At 37.7% G+C, this 17,688-nt stretch overlaps 1 protein-coding gene across 1 annotated transcript; it reads right to left on the reverse strand.

The window, feature by feature from the left end:
• Window positions 1-88: 88 nt before the first annotated feature.
• LOC108666253 (general transcription and DNA repair factor IIH helicase subunit XPB) lies at window positions 89-15,647 on the reverse strand. Its single transcript, XM_018153088.2, has 3 exons — window positions 15,553-15,647; window positions 3,923-4,090; window positions 89-3,031 (listed from the first exon to the last, which is right to left on the reverse strand). Exons 2-3 carry the CDS (start codon window positions 4,037-4,039, stop codon window positions 779-781), a joined length of 2,370 nt encoding a protein of 789 aa, XP_018008577.1. The 5' UTR covers window positions 4,040-4,090; window positions 15,553-15,647; the 3' UTR covers window positions 89-778.
• Between the last annotated feature and the right edge of the window lie 2,041 nt (window positions 15,648-17,688).

Here is a 17,688-nt window from a genome sequence, read left to right on the forward strand (position 1 = left end):
TTGACGAGTCCATTCCACTCCGTTCCTCGACTTGGACATCAATTTCGGCCATCAAAATATCCACCAAAATTTGAAAAATAAATAACTATTGGTTTCAAGAGTATTTATTTTTTCGTATAGAGTAAATAGTTGCTAGGAATAAAGGGCCTCAGTTCCCAGAAGATATACAAAAGGTGGCACACGGCTTGGTCTTACAAGGAATTCAAGTAACAGATGTCGAACAGGATGCTCATCCCATAGCGTAAAAATATATCAATTTTTGTAATCGGCATGCATGTTGGCGGTGTGAACAGTTGATGCAATTAAACAATATGCCGCCGGTTCGTGGGTATTTTACAATAGTGAACAACATTTGCATCAATAAGACGACACATCCGCATCAAAAAATTTTATGCTCGTTTCTGTTCATTGTGATTGAACATTTTTAGAATAACCTCAAATCTTTATATCGATAGCGAGCAAATCTACTAAAAATAAACTCATAAGTTCACAAAGTCTCAATCAGGAGAGCAAGAAAGATGCGCGCATTTTCAATAGCGTGGTCTCGATGAGGTAAACTACTGCAAGCTGGAATTTAAATTACATCAAAAAACACAAAAATTAATTGGAATGCGCGCATTCTAAAATGTCAATGAAGTAGAACATTTTCATGCATATTATTTCTTCAACAATAAATTGCTTCGTTACTCCTAAGGAAATACTATTTTCATGGCAGAAATGATTGTAGTAACAACGTAATATCGAGTGATACATTCATTTTTCGTTAATGACCGCACTTCTAGCTTCTGAACTTCTTGAAGAGCGCATGCTTGTGTTCCTTGTTGGGGACGTGTTTGCGACGCTCGGCGTAGATGGCGTCATCGCCACCCGACACGCTCGCCATGCTGCCAGGGCGACGCTGGAACGCAGCGCCGCCTCCTGAGGGAGCTGGTTTTCCTCCCAATTCAGTGACGCCTTCTTCGTACAGGTCGCTTTCAGCTGCAGCCAAGATACTCTCTAGTAGACCGAGTTTGTCCTCTTTAGAAGAATACAAAAGCTCTTCCTTGTCATAGCCCGTGAGTTTGTTGGGAGTGATGACTTGGTAAGCATAGCCTTGGTTGATGAGGAAGCTCTGACGCTTGCGTGAGTAGCCCATCTCTCTGGTGTCCTGCGACAGCAGTGCGTAGAAGAAGGCGTTGAAATTCTCAGCGACGGCGCTTTTCTTGGCACGCAAAATGCGACCCAGTCTCTGGGCCTCCTGACGTCGAGATCCTCCTTGTGATGAAATTTCTATAAGCACGTTCGCTTCCGGAATGTCAAAAGACGTGTCAGCAACACGACTAAAGAATATTGTGTTGACTTTAGGGTTCAACTTGAAGTTTTGAATGATCATCATTCTCTCCTTTTGGCTGGTTTTACCGCAGATGAAAGGCTTATTCATGGCCATGGCATAATGCCTCAATGCAAAAACTTCATCGATAAAAACAATGATTTTATCACATCGTTGTTCGTGATATTTTATCAAGAACTGACAGGTTCGGAATTTATTGGGATTCATTGCACAAAGAAGCTTGATTTTTTGATCAGAAACTTTGCCAGTGAGATATTCCTTGTAGAATTCAGGAGTCATCGGACACCACACTTCAGCGCACTGAACCTTTGCAATGAAGCCTTCCTTCTGCAGCTCGAGCCAGTTGGCCTCATACAGCTTGGGACCTATCAAGAAGTTGAGGTCGGCGATCTTGTCATCTTCTCTGACAAGCGTGGCTGTGAGGCCGAGCTTACAATGGGCCTGTACGATAGTGAGCACTCGCCTGAACATTTTGGCCGGGATGGTGTGCACCTCATCCAACACCATGATGCCCCACTCCTGCTCTTTGAGCCATTGCATTGTTTGCTCAGCTTCGTACGCGCGCTTTTGTTGATGTGAAATCATGGCATATGTCGTGACGAGAATGCCGGCATTGTAGGGCTTATCTTTAGCATCTGAAGTGAACCGACAAATCATATCATCCGTAGCAGTGGACCACATCTTGAATTGCTGCTTCCATTGCTCAACTGACACGCCAGAATTACATAGCACCAAAGCCTTTTTGTTGACAGTGCAGCAGGCAGTGACACCAACCAAACTCTTGCCAGCACCGCAGGGCAAGACAATAATACCTGACCGCGCTCGGCCGTTCCCGAACATCTTTCTGAGCGACTTCTCCTGGTAAGGTCGTAGCACAGCACTAGGCTTTAGATCAATCTTGATGTCGTCATTCACAGTGTCATTCTTAAAGTCGTATTCGGCCAAAAGAGGATAATCTAACCCAATGCAAGTCTTCTGCAACAGTTCAATCTTATCTTGAGTGATTTCAAACGATAAAGTTTTCAGATCTTTGTCTTCCTCTTCTTCATCATCAGCTTTATCGATCTTATCATAGAAGCTAGCAATGTCTTCAGGTACGAGATCATCCTTAGGCTCACCGTTTTGGTCAAGGGTCGTAGTATCCTGCGTCTCACCGGCCATCTGCCCCTGGTGACTCGTGAACACGATGGATGAAACCTTCTGCTTCTCAGTGGACACCAAACCCTCATCGGGACGCAACATGCACTCCTGTATGGCCGCGTTTTTAATGAGGGTCTGAATAACATCTGGAAAGTCGCTTTCAACGTAATATCTGTTACGTTTTAGTACCAGCTTCACTTTACCATAAGACAGGGTGCACGCCTCAATGAAGTCGCATATGCCTGAGGGCAGAGTGGTCTTACTGAGACGTTTGAGGTAGTCAACTATGTCGTTAGTTTGGAGGCCAACACTCACCGCCGCATACAGAGAGTATGCTGTCAGTTTATATTCATGAATGTGCTCAGGACGACACACAGGCTCTGCAATCGTGATGAGAAAGTCTTTGGCATGTTTGTAGACAGGCGAGAAAGCTTCCAGGAAAATATGACCGTTTGGTGCTACCCACAGCGGGCGACTGTTGTGGTCATCCCTTAATTCCATGATGCTACGAAAATCTTGTGCACCAAATTCATCCTTTGGGATGTCAACCAGGCTTCGCTCCTGATGTAAACAAAAATGAACTATAAAATCGCCTTCATTATACAGTACAAATAGTACTAGCCTCAATGACTTCTTGTAAGAAATGCAAGATCTTTTGTGAGTTTTGTTCAATTCAAGTTAATTATAAAGGAATTGTAATTCGCCATTTGTAAGACAAAACAAACAGTGAAATTGTTATAAGTGGGATAAAATTTAGAAAAAATTGATTTTATTTTGTGAAAAGTATTAATTATAGAAATAGTTCTTAAATCAATGTATCCTCATCGTTAGTAACCTTAGGCAACAAATAAGTGTCAAAATTCTTCCAGATTAACATTTATACTGTTAACATATACCTACCTACCATACTTACTTTTGTGGTCTGTGCACTGAGGTCTTTATACAGGCAGTTAGTGGCACCATGCCATTTGGCAGCTGCTTATACATTGAAACCCGTTTCATATGTGCAGCATAATATCTTTAATCAACCCAACCTTACATAATACCATTATATAGACATTGAATACACAATATTAAACTGAAATTTGCATTCATTTGTACTTGTAAATCTAACCACAATCAATTTATTTTGACACCAAATAGATTGATATATCCACAATCATCAATTGATATCCATCATTTGCATTCATGGGTAATAGTTGTGGTTAATATTGATTGCAGCGCATTTCTGTCCATATTGGTTGTAGTGCATTTCAGTCCAAATCCATCATTGGCCATCTGCCATAGTGATCATAAATCACCATCCAACATTGAACTGTAATAATTTAAACTCAGGTATTTAAGACAACCAATTGGCATGTTTGAGGTGATGACCTGGCATACTCCACGGGTGTCATGCCTCACCTTGCTGTCTGCCAAGACTCTGATGTACACACCTTCACATTCACTTACCTCCACATTTTGAGTGGATGCCTGAGGAATGCCTTCTAGGTCATCAAGATCGTCATCATCAGAGTCATCTCTTCTTCTTTTCTTTCCTTTGTCAAAGTTTTTGCTCTTCTTTCCCATCGCGCGATTTGGTTTTTGGTGATCCAAGTCAGAAGTTGGATTGAAGAAGAACTGCAAGACAAAAAGCTGTTAATGATTTAATAACTTTTTGATTCAGATATGGAACTTGATGAACTGTTCCCTTCTTTTCTATCCCATATGGGCAGTTAGACATTTGCTCAGAATCTCAATGAGTATAAATACATGAGCTGATTGAGCTCAGTGTAAATTTTTGGAGAAAGTTATTTCAGCTCACACTATTTTGGTTGGGAAATTTGTTGTTATTTTAAAAGTCTCTTATTAGTCTGAAGATTAACTTGGCCTTCCTTGGCTTTCAAATAAAATCCTAAACAAATTCAAACTAAGCCACAAGACCAACATACCATAACTTGATCAAATAATCATATGTATGTACACAATTTTCTGTGCATTGGAGAATTCCTGGCAGAAGGTAATGCATATTCATGAATGACTAGAGTTATTTAAAATTTCCTGCAAGTACTTTCAGCACTTTTAGAACAATATTGTGAGTTTGGTATGAACTCCTTGTCATCTTGCTTTCAACATAATATCAGAGATTTCATTGGTCCCCCAAGGAAATCTGTAAAATTCAAATTGTATTAAATTAGAAAATTAGGTCTAAATATTTGCAAAATTCAAATTTATCACTATCATTTTTTACACTCTTTATCTACAACATCAAATTAAGAATCAGTTAAGGCTGAAGTAATGTTGAAAATCAACTTCTAATTAAAGAAGCATGTTCAGAGCATCCCCTTGTTTCCATTCTCATCAGATTATAATAACAGTAACAATTTAATTGCAAATAAAAAGTGTAAATATTAGGTACCATGGTACATCTTAATTACAGTTCGGTACATCTTAATTGGCCAGTGACATCAGTACCTACATAAAAATAAATTCTCATTTTTTTGTTGTATACCAGTATTTCATAAAAATATTTCATTCCGTCAAACGGGCTAACAAGGGATGATTTTGAGCATTTTTCATTTATAATTTGCTACCATTAAACATTTCATGAATAAGTTTGAGCTCATTTTAAAGGTCTTTGTGAGGGCTATTGTATGGCATCTCTGAAAAAAGGGCATCTCTGGCATCTCTTTGTGAGGGCATCTCTGGCATCTCTCCATATGCCATTTGTGAGGTGTTAGATGCAAAAGAAAAGCATCCCAAATTACTCCTGAGAACGGGGCAATTCAAGACCCTTGAAATAAAACTTATTTTTAAAACATTTCAAGCATGCAGAGTGTATTCAGCCATTATTAACAGTACTCTGAAGCCCTCCTCTTCCTTTGTATACCAGGTTCTTGGTCTGCCTAACATCCTGGCTACCTGAATGCCTTGGTAAACTGGCGCTCACCATAGCAGGAGAGACAATCTAGAATCCTCACAGGTTAGGTTTAACATAATGGTTTCAAATTGAATATGAAAAACATTTATTGCACCTATTCTCTACATCAGCTTTCAAATTGAGGATAAACTCATCAGTAATCAGAGAAACTTCTCAAAGAAAAGGCAATGCACAACAAACATGACACTTGACTCAGTCAAGCATTGCCTTCATGACTCAGTTGACTGATTAGAATGGAGTACCGTACTTGACAATTTAACATTCAAACCTTTAGATTCTGTGAACCTTGTGGTTTCTTCATTATTAAAACTTTAGAAGGCTCACAGTGTATCACGTAAAGTTTTCACTCAATTATCGTCTCTACATTTGGGAGCTTTATCTGCAGTTAATGCGCTGTAGCTACCTCACACACTAATTATGTAATGAGAACTAACAAGTAAACACTAACCATCATTAGACTCTTGCCACCTTGGCTGTTGCACACAATTAATTCTGCATGCATGCGCTAACATTTACGAAAGTTATTAAACCATTCTTTTGAATGTCAGTTAGGGTAAACACACCATATTCCAACACCTAAAGGACGTATCAAGAAAAAAATGGCTATAAATAGATCACAGTATGCGCAACTCCAGTTCTGATTGGTTTACGTCACTCTCAAAACACCACACTATGCGCCAGCAATAATGAAACATTACAAACTGTTGCCATATTCATCTAAGTCTTCAGAATTCAAATCTACAAAATCGCTGTATACCGACACATGCGTGACTAAATGCGGCATATTGTGAGACTAATCCCGACAGCGCTTCAAAATTATAATTCATAATTCCGACACCCTGTGTTAGAATTCTAACAGCCTGTGTAAGCTGTGTTTGAATACGACACAGCTTGGAACGAGCTGTGTGTGTCTCATTCTGAGCTGTGTCAGAATTAGTTTTTATGTGTCTAAACCGTCTCTTATATTAATCATCTATTAATTTATTTACCACTTAAAATCAGTAAATACAAGTATACTTAAAGGATTCCTAATATATTTACAGACTTATTTTAAAAGTCTCAACCCATTATATTCTTTCTAAACAAACAGTTTATCACTATTTGGTAGAGCAAGGTCAACTATCAAGTTTCACTTGTGTTTCATCAATGTTCTCACTGGGTGACGTGGAGTTTCGCTCTGCGGATCTTAACTTTTTCCTGCCAGACCTAGTGTTTTGCGGAAATATTGCGCGCAATAGTATGACATCACTATCTCAACCATCCATGGTCAGTAAGATGTGCCAGGTGCGCGGGAATTTAAATTGTCTTTTAACAAACCTGCGCGCTGCGCCATACTATGCTGGTAAAAATAATTCACCATGCGCCATACTCCAACAAGGCAAAAAAGTTTAAATATGGACGCGTGACAACGCTATCAGTCTATCACACATCGTACACACAAACTTCTATCTGCATTGTCCTGTGGTTGGATATGAAGATTCTTTCATAGATCATAATTCAAGCAAACATTAATCACAGAACTGAAGAAGGCCACATCACTTGATATGTGCCATTGGTGCCTTCTAATGATTGAGTGGTTGCCGCAAGTAGGGTACGAACCTGTATGTCAACGTAAGGACTACTTTCCCAACATCCTCCCGGCTGGCAAAATAGACACGATCAATACCTAATAACAATGCGCAAAAATGGACTATACAAATTAGGTCAATACAGCATAATTACAGAGCATAATTAAACTAAGTGATACAAAATATGAATATATATATATATATTAGCAAGATAAGTCAATGGTCTGCTATTTATTTTTATTTTTTTGCTTCATTTGCGCAATTATGGTTTACAAATCCGGGTGCGCTATGTTATGTCATGTATACTTTGAATGTGCAAAATTATAACTATAATATGACAACTATTACGTAGGTTATCGTAGCACAAATTGCAATAGAGTATCAAGATTACAGTTCTGCCACCACCCTTCATTGAATTATCCCGCCTTTTTTCTAAAATTCAATAATCTCTCGTTGTCCAGCAAAGTTGGCAAAATTCATTAGCTGCATAAATTACTCTCTGCTGTGGTGTTCGAGTTCCGGTTGACTGCGTTTACATGACATCCATTTACTTGTTTGACGCTAATTTTGTAGAGGTTGCTTCAGATAAATTAATCACTGCCATTCCCATGTTCCATCCTCAATTTAATGTACCTTATGATATTGAATGGCATTATTCATACAAATCTGTATCTAATAAACATTTACATTTTAAGATCTGATGGAAGCAGCGAGCATCCCTAACAATACAAGGATGTATATAAAAACAATAATGATCTAGAAGCGGGCTTCACAAAAAAAAAAAACATTTCAACATGGCTACAAATAAATAAAGATCATTACTTGTAGTTTAATAAACATAAAAAGTTAAAAAATAAAAGTTAAAAAATAAAATCCCTATTAAAATGTTATATTTCGATGGTCATCAAAGTTTATATGAACTACGCGAGTCAAACCAACAATAATAAAATGTAAGACATGTCGGGTTACTTCTGACTCTTCCGCTTGTCAGATACGGAACGTACGACAATCCTAAACTGTGGCTATTATACATACAAAATGCAAACAGAGCATGTTCAGCATTGCCATATGACTTTGGAGAAAATTTCTTCTAAATAAAGTTCTAGATTTCTCATTCACCAAATTTCCATATCAAGAAAAATCATATATTATTGAAGGATAATTAAAGGCATACTGTACTGAGTATTACGTCTGTTCCTCCACAAACTGCTCTTTTGCGGCATAGAACTGATGGCCGGGATTGCGCAAACACATGTGCGAAGAGAAACAAATTTGATTACATTGCGCCAACTGTGCGAACCTATAGCTTTATAAAACTCAATATGCAGGGGGAAAATTCCCCAAAAACATGCATCATCCCAAGTGTGGTAGACCATCAACGCATGCGTGGAACTAAGACAAAGCTTAATATAAATGAAAAAGTTGAGAAGTGTCAGAATTACCCATAGTGTCGGAATATGGTGAGTTTACCCTACTAATAAATTTGTAATATAGAAGAATTTATATCTTTAATTTTTTCACATGACTATATTGATGTACGGTATCATTTCTTGGTATCCCTGCTAGGTACCTTCTTTGTTCAAGTTAAGTTAAGTTTAAGTTAGGTACCTTCTTTGTTTGTTGCTAGGTCTTCTTTTAGACTTTCCAGATTTTTAGGTCATGCTTTATGATTTGCTATGTTTAGGGTAAACGTGGTATATTCCAACATCGTGGGTAATTCCGACACTTCTCAACTTTTTTCCTTTACATTAAGCTTTGTCTTAGTTCCATGTGTTCATTGATGGTTGAAATAGTGACATCATACTATTGCACGCCATACTATTGCCAAAACATTAGGTCTGGGCCGTCTGGCGGGAAAATGTTAAGATCCAAAGAGAGACAGTGCACGTCACCCAGTGGGAATATTGAAAAACATGGCAAAGTTGATAGTTGACTTTGCTCTACCAAATGGTGATAAACTGTTTGTGTAGAGAGAATATTTTGGTTTGAGACTTTTGAATAAGTCTGTGAATATATTAGGAATCCTTTAAGTATACTTGTACTTGCTAATTTCAAGTGGTAAATAAATTAATAGATGATTATGTTAAGCAACGGTTTTAGACACATAAAAACTAATTCCAACAGTTTGGAATTGGACACACACAGCTCATTCCGAGCTGTGTCCAAAAATTAAAATTTTCTTAATTGAAAGCTTCATTAAAAAATTAATATTTTCTAATTAAGCTTGTTCCCAGCTGTGTCGTATTCCGATACAGCATACCGGTACACAGGGTGTCACCGTGTCAGAATTCCAACACAGAGCGCCGGAATTACAAATTATTAGAGTTTGAAGCGCTGTGGGAATTAGTCTCCTAATATGCCAAATTTAGTCACACACAGCGTCAGAATTCAGGGATTTTATAGGTTTATAGGACCTAACGGTCATGTTCAACTTGTGAAAATATTTTGAATTTCACCTTCATCCGTAAGTTATATGACAACATGTGCCAAAATTTGCAGTGAGCATGACATTTCCTCTAAACTACTGGACAGATTTGATTATAGAAACTTGACCTCCCAACGGTGATGTTTAGCGTGTAAAAAATTTTTTGATTTCACCTTCATTTGTAAGTTATATAGATATATCAAGAAATCCCCGGCATTTCTCAGGCCGATTTTCAACCTTGCATTGGCCATGAGCCGTATATGTAAAGCCGTATAACTCGCAAACAAAGGCAGAATAAAAAACTATCACAAGCTAAACATCATTGTTAGGAGGTTAGGTATTCATATACGATCAAAGTTTTGTTCAAATCTGTTCATCTGTTCGGTATTTTAGAAGAAATTTTGTGCTCACTGCAAATTTAAGAACGTATTGCTGTTTAAATCAGGAATGAGACTAAAAAAACTCACAAACAAAGGCAAAATCTGGAAAATTTTCAGGAGCTAAACATCACCATTAGGTCCTAATGAATATGTGTACGAAGTTTCATCAGATATTCAATGCTTACTGAATATAGACACAGGCTGCAAGTCCGGCTGTAAATTTGTCTGAGATGTATGTGCAACTTCCATCGATTAAACATCATTTAATCTAATACTTGCCAAACTTGATCTAGACCATATATTATGAAATCCTTTCAGTGCATATGTGCGTATGAAATCCAGATTTGTTTTAAATTTTATCAAGACCGCTTTTATTATGCATGGTAGGCCTGCTCTGAAAAGCCTTAAAAAATTAATTTCAAAAACTGTCCAAGCTGTAAACCAATACCACTGACCAAACGTGAGGGTGCGTCTGCTCTGACCCTGACATTGCAATATTATTGCAGGCGCAAAAAGATGAACGCAATTTCAACTAATTTAATATAAATATATCATTCCATTCCATCTCCATTACAATGAATACCAGAACAACAACCCTAATTTTCCCATTTGGCAATTAACTAAAGGAAAACTTCCCCTGAGATGGTACAATGCAGAGCTGCCCGCAGAACCGTGGGAGACTTTAGCCCCACATCCAGTGCCACTGAGATAGTAGCCAGACTTGAGCTGGAAAAGCTTAATCTAAGGAGAACGGCAGACAAAGCATGCAAGCTGTACAAAATGCTGCATTGCCTAGTCGCTGTCCAACCTCCTTCAGGATTGTGCCAATCAGTCACACACGCAACAAGGGGCACCAACAGAAGTTACAGGTCCCACGCAGCAGGACTGACGTCCACCTCGGCCATCAGAATATGGAACTCCCTGAGTGCCAACATCGTGGCAGCAACATTGCTACCTGCCTTCCAGTCAGCTATACAAGGCTGGTTGAGGGTGGACTATAACTGAAACTTTTTAATCGCCTTTTATTTTTAATACATTCTCAAATGACATTACATGTTCTCAACATATAAAAACTTTCTCCAAGGCCCTCATGTGCATGCGCGCAACCATTGGTGCCATTTTTCTTCGATTATGGAGTATCCACCGTATTCTTATGAACAAATGAATTGGACTGCCAAATTAACGTCATTCATTTAAATTTAAATAAATATGACCTGCTATGTAAAAGTATATAGGCGGCCAGATAATATAGTATAGTACTAGTATAATAGGCAGCCAGATTTAGTATAGTAATGAAATCAACAGGAATAAGTGCAAAATATTTATGAAAAGACCAAAAGAATATGTGATTAAAGGTATAACAGAGAATATCCGGGTAATGGAATAACAGAGAATATTCTATTAAAGGCATAACAGAGAATATGCGGGTAAAGGAATAAGAGAGAATATTTGATTGAAGGCATAATGGAGAATATGTGAGTAAGGGAATAGCTTGGACCGTGTGTCAGGGAACAGAGAATGTGAGAGTAAAGGAATAACGGGGAATGTGTTAATTAGGGGCACTGCAGAACGTGTGAACAATGAAGGATGAGCAATTACGATAAAAATAGAGCGTTTGTGAACAAAGAAATGATGAGAATTGTGCATAAAAAATTATGGTAAATATATGATAATTATGATGACCGTGTGTAATGAATCTGTTAACCCATTATCATTATATAATATGCTGAAAAAACGAATTTGCTCAACAGCATATTTTTGGATAGACAATATTATAGATACCGTAATGCTTAAATGAATACCTAAGCTATTCTTGGAAGTTGGAGTATGTTTCTATGCTGAATCAATGTATATAACGTTCAAATTAATCCGTGAATAAAATTCTGAAACGACATTTTTTAAAACTGTTTGCGTCTCTATGCAGATCATGCAGAAGCTTCACTGCCACGCTACAAGACAGCAAGAGAATCAAAAATGTGCTGGCTCAGACTCCTAAGGCAAACAATTCTTACCTAAAAAATGTTTATGTTTTTGTAAAATTATCGATAACAGTTATGAAAAACACCAAAATTCTTAGCTCATCGTGAAGGGTAAGAAATTTTCTATCAGATAATTTTTTCCATTGGATCTTGGAGCGAGAAATTGTGTTATTTTTCTGTCGTTCAGAGAAGCAGGTCGTAAATCTTGTTCAGAAATGTTCAGAATTAACTGATTCTAAAGCCTTCAAAACTTGAAGTTCAAACCTGGCTAACATGTACGTGCACAGCGAACGTGTACGTGCAAGCGAATGTGTACGTGTGCAGCATGTCTTGTCCGCAGGGCTAGCTGCAGCTCTGCTAATGGTGTGTACATGGGCGTAAGCAATTCAGTCTCAGTGCACATCGTGCTCTGGTCGGGTGAGTATCTAGGTGTTAAACCTCTCTCAAGCCGCATTCGATGAAGATTAGTTGACGTGCGTCAGCCCTCCATATGTCAGTAATCAGAATTGTTCTTGGTCTGATAAAATGTTGAAAGTGATAAGATTATCTATTTTATTTAATGTTGTTGATAAGACTATCGCCATTAAAAATTAACGTTCAAAAATTTTTGCGAAAGAACATAGGCTTAACTCTCGTTCAGAAAACCTTTGTTGACCCCAAAATAAAAAGACGTTCTCTTTTGTCACTATGTGATGGACTGAAAGTGGAAGTGTGCTGGACGTTCCAGATTTTTGGGTCCTGCTTTCTGATTTGCTATGTTTACCAGTTAATATATTACCCCTCTGGAATTTCAAACAATTGCGCCCAGCATCATGCCGGGCGCAACGCTTATGCAGCCTTCCCAAGATCTCCCTAGCTCATTGGTGACTGTGATGTCTGTGAGTGACGAGTCTCTACTTGTGTCAGTAGCAACCTTGTAACTTCTACCAAGCACAATGTGTGCTCTTCTTTCAGTAGATTCATCTTGCTTATCTGTGAGTGACGCACACAATGAACAATCTTGGGATCTTCACTGTGTTGCCTGACGTAACGTTCATACCAATTGCCCAGGCCGATTTCTGATGACCCGCAAACCTGTTTCTAGTTGCCTGGAACTTTTTTTTCAAGGCGGAATGCTTTTTTTTAAGTGAACCTCTAATCTTAGATTTCCACTCTGGACTGTGGTGTTTTGAGAGTGACGTAAAGCAATCAGAACTAGAGTTGCACATACGGTGATATTTTTATAGCCATTCATTTCTTGTTACGTCCTTAATGCGTTGGAATATCCTGCATTTACCCTACCAGTTAATATATTACCCCTCTGGAATTCCATACTGGACTCAGGCTGGTCAGCCGCCTTCAACTCAATAGGCCCTAGATCAGGCTGGAATTCTAAGAATGGAAGTTCACTTATGAAAAAGCTTTCCACCCAAGGTGAAAAGCTTTCTTTTGATACAGTGCTCTGCCATGTTACTGAATATAAATGTAAAGATGGATCATAAGTGGACAAACTTTCAATTGTATAGTACATCAGGTTTGTTATAGAATAATTTGGATGTTGTTTGATAGATATTTTTTATTTTTATTTTATTTAATAGATTTTCTGAAAATTTTCCAGGCCCTTTGTTCATAATGATTGAGTTTAAGTAAAGTATTTAGTTAAGTTAACCAGTACTGTAGCACATATACCATATTTGGGGGCGGGGCTTATGGACACAACCAATCACAGCTTGAAAGCATTCCCATCAACCAATCACAGCTAGAAAGCAAAATAACATTACAATTCCATTAACCAATCACAGCTGGAAAGCTGAAAGAGGCTAAAATCACAATCTTATCAATCAATCACAGCTGGAATTCTGGAAAGGGATAGGATCCACACTCAGGAAGATTTATATAAACGGGGAAATTTATCGCATAAATCAATCTAATTATATTTTTTCGCGCAGACGTTCGTGCAAATCACAGTCATCGATTCCACGCCGCGCAGCACTCGGCGCGGGCCGCGGAGCCATCCGACACAGTTCTGATTTAGACACAGTTTTCATCTGAATGGAATGGCAACATTGTCTGTAGATGATTTCAAGTAACGCTGAACCAGCATTGCCAGATGGTACCTATATTTCTATACCAGATTTCACAAATCTGGTATTTTCAAAAGGTGTCTGGTATGAATATTTTAGATCTGGTATATATGCCTAAATCTGGTATTTTTCTGGTATTTTCTGACTTACTGCAAATTTAAACAACGAAAATTTTCTAAAAGACACAAAACGTTCGAAAACGCGGGATGGCAGACGAAATCATTCAGAATTTGAAGTGAATTTATCAAGATAAGTTCAACATAATAGGGTAAAAAATTCAAATCTGGAACGTGTAAATAGGTTTTTATAATTTAAAAAAAACTTTTAATCATTTAAATCTCCTAATGGAATGTGAATCAAGTCTATTTATTGTGAAATCAAACTAGACACAACCAAAACATAAGTGTGTGACCGCCTTGCGAGAAGTAAACAGAAAACACCATGTGAATGTACGCAGTGAAAGAGCCAAAGTTTATCTCATAATTTTGTGTGAAATCGAAAACTTTGTGGGTGTTGTCCAATCGTGAGAATTTTTTACGAAGCTGGATGTGATTTTTTTTATTTTAGAACATATTCATTGCAAAAATGTGTCCGCTAGCCTACAGATAAACGACTAGTTAACTTGATTAGTCATTGGCAACACGGGATTGGATTTCAAACCACGCGCGATTTCGGAAGCAGAGCTGTTTCAAATGAGCTCAGTTTGTCAATTTTCATTGCAGTGAAAGGTGGTGTAATGCGGTGGTAGGGTTGGTATTTTGATACGTTTTCTTATATTGACATGAGAATATATTACCTATACAGAATTCCACACTGGGACTCAGTAGCAAACTTGTAACTTCTACCAAGCACAATGTGTGCTCTTCTTTCAGTAGATTCATCTTGCTTATCCGTGAGTCACGCACAGTCGCACACAATGAACAATCTTGGGATCTTCACTGTGTTGCCTGATGTAACGTTCATACCAATTGCCCAGGCTGATTTCTGATGACCCGCAAACCTGTTTCTAGTTGCCTGGAACTTTTTAAAAAAAAAAAGGCGGCTGACTCAGCCGCCTTCAACTCAATAGGCCCTAGATAGCCTACAACAAGAGCTTTCTAATGGTACTAAAATCTTTGAAATTGGCTCATAGGAAACCTATAAATGGTAGTTTTTCCCCAAAAAATGCCAAAAATTTATTGATTTTGGCAACATAGCTAATTTATTATTGGAACAATGAATAGCCATTTTACTTTTATTTGTATTGAATGTATTCTACTTATATTTATATAATTTTCTAAATTTTTTTGTCTTTTCAGCTGCATAATTTTCATTAAAATCATAAGAAAAAATTTTTTGGTGCAGTCACTGTGCACAGTACCTAGACATACCTACTTAACTGTCTTAAAAGTAGTTAAAACCTACTTGTGTTTTGGTGTTGTGGACTTGTGGTTACCTAATTAACTTAATTTCACCTGTTTCTAGTCTTACTAAGTTACTAGGCTACCAGCTTGAAACATATCTACTTTTTTGTCAAATTGACGCCGTGACACGTGCTAGACTGACAGTGTCACCACTCACCAGCCCAGTCTTACCAGTGGCCAGAAGAGTAGCCTACCTAAATGGTTGACTTACCGAGTTAGCCAATGCCGCCCATTACCATATTTAGTTTCAAGAAAAACTAAATATCAGTGACAAATAGTAATTTAAAAACTTGAGTAACTAGTGAACAGCGTAAAAGCCGAAGGGTCATCTATCAAACGCTTACCTTAACAGCAGGGAAATCTGAACAAAGCGAACGGCAATTCACGACTGCTTCCCGTAACGTCCCATGATGCAATAAGAATTTATCCAGAAAACAGCGAATTGAGCAAGATGTTGCCGTGTATTCCGCAATAACGGAAGATGATGAACAATATTAGTCTCCGAGCAATACATAACGGGTATGATTTCAGAGCAACGCATGGTAAACCGCAGTCATGCACTGATGGTATTATTTAAATTAGCAGTATTAGACATTCACTCGTCGTCTATTTTTTTTTCTCTAAGCAGAAATTGAACTAAGGACATTGCTAATTATTAAATGCCATTTTATATTAGTAAAGTTTTTTCCCTTGATAATAATGTTGCTCAGTACTTTTATTATTGAGATCTGGAAATTGAAAGGCCTATTCTATTAATGCGGTTTTCTCGCACTACATGAATAAGATGAGGTCTCGATGGTTTACATTACAAACCTGACATTAAGGGGAAAAGAATGAGTTTATGAGAATGATAGCATAGCATAGTGATGTCGGCGTTGAAGAATAGGCCTGAAGAATAGGTCGGCGTTGAAGAATAGGCTACAGAATGGCCTGTCGCCGATTCTGTACTTTTCGTGACTTGTCAACAGGAGATCTAATAACAGGTCCTTCGACCGGACATTTTCCAAACTGACGAAATAGTTATTAGACTTCCAACGGGTTCAAAATGGCGCTATGCATTTCAAGTCTGAACATCTATTTTTCATAGCTTAATCTAGTCCTTTGCACTGGGCAAGATTGTTGTTTAAGTGAGCTTGTCAAATTCAAAGTGGGTATCAAAAAGACGGCAATGACGTCTTAATAGTACTGAAGAGCACGAAATGTTAAGAGCGTGACAAATCATGGTTGTCGCAAGTTAGTCGTCAACATTTGATTTACGTACTTGGAAGTTTGTAAGATAAGAAAAACGCGATGATGAGCTGCTGACGACTCCCCTACACATTGGCTTCACGCTGGTCAGCCACCTATAGTGCTAGCTCGCGTGTTTTTTGGTGATATCTAAGGTTCATAACTGTTTTTATGTACTAATCCGATATTTTGTCGACCTGTGCTTCAATATTCACTCCTTGATTTATTTTTTGTGATGTTACTAACCGTTAATTTTGAGGGAAATTTGTTGACCCTGAAGTTCTAGTCGCAGCCTGTAAGCAAGTCGAGTAGCCTGCATGAATAACGGCTTCTATATAAGCCGTGTGTCGAGCTCAATGATTTGGAGTGTGATATGCACATCAAATTGACGACGTACAATGGTCGCATCAATTTGGTGTCGTCTTATGTGGACGCCTCGGGTTAAAGAAGAGTGTCTGCATTAACATAGACATTACAGGTAAAATAACTTTCCCGTAAATCATAAAAATGTAGATTAGTAAGTGAAAATTAGGATTTGGATATATATGATCGTGTTTGAAATGCTTGACGATTCATACCACGATTTACAACTCGTTTAGTTACGGCTCCTTCCTTTTCATTATTCGTAAAATTATAAACAGAAAGTTGTATATCTCCGGAAATTTAGATTTAAGTAGTATAATTTCTTTCATCGTAGCTAATTAATCGATTTGAGTTAACTAAGCTCTCCCATTACACCGCATGTAACCAGATATAAATATTATATATGCGCGAAGTATTACTAGAAGCATACTTCGCGGTTGTGCCTATAATAATTGATAAAATCCTGTATTTTAAGCGTTTCTATTAAATCCCACGGATGAAAAGAAGTCTTATATTATCAGTCTGCTAAATCGCACGCTCACAAGTAATTTAGCATGCCTAGGAAATTGTGAATCGCTAGGCTTTTATTTTTTAGTGTTTTTTAAGTTTTAATCTTTCCGTGCCTCCTATGACTCTGTGATCCGCGAGTACTGGTTTTCCATTTAAGGTTGTTTTGTTTTTATGTCTTTTTAGGTTTCAATGTCTGACTTGGAATTTTGAGTTATAAAATGATTGTATTCATTTTGTAGATTGGTGAACTGATGATGGAGCTGGACTCCGAAACGTTTTCAATATCGATATGGTGAATTTGCTTGGCGTTTTATTTGCTTTTAAATTCCATATTATAACAGTTACTTCGAAAATTTTTATACTTTTTTAAAATTGTAATC

This window comes from Hyalella azteca, unplaced genomic scaffold (assembly GCF_000764305.2).
Source record: "Hyalella azteca isolate HAZT.00-mixed unplaced genomic scaffold, Hazt_2.0.2 contig8261, whole genome shotgun sequence".
Taxonomy (NCBI): Eukaryota; Metazoa; Arthropoda; class Malacostraca; order Amphipoda; family Hyalellidae; genus Hyalella; species Hyalella azteca.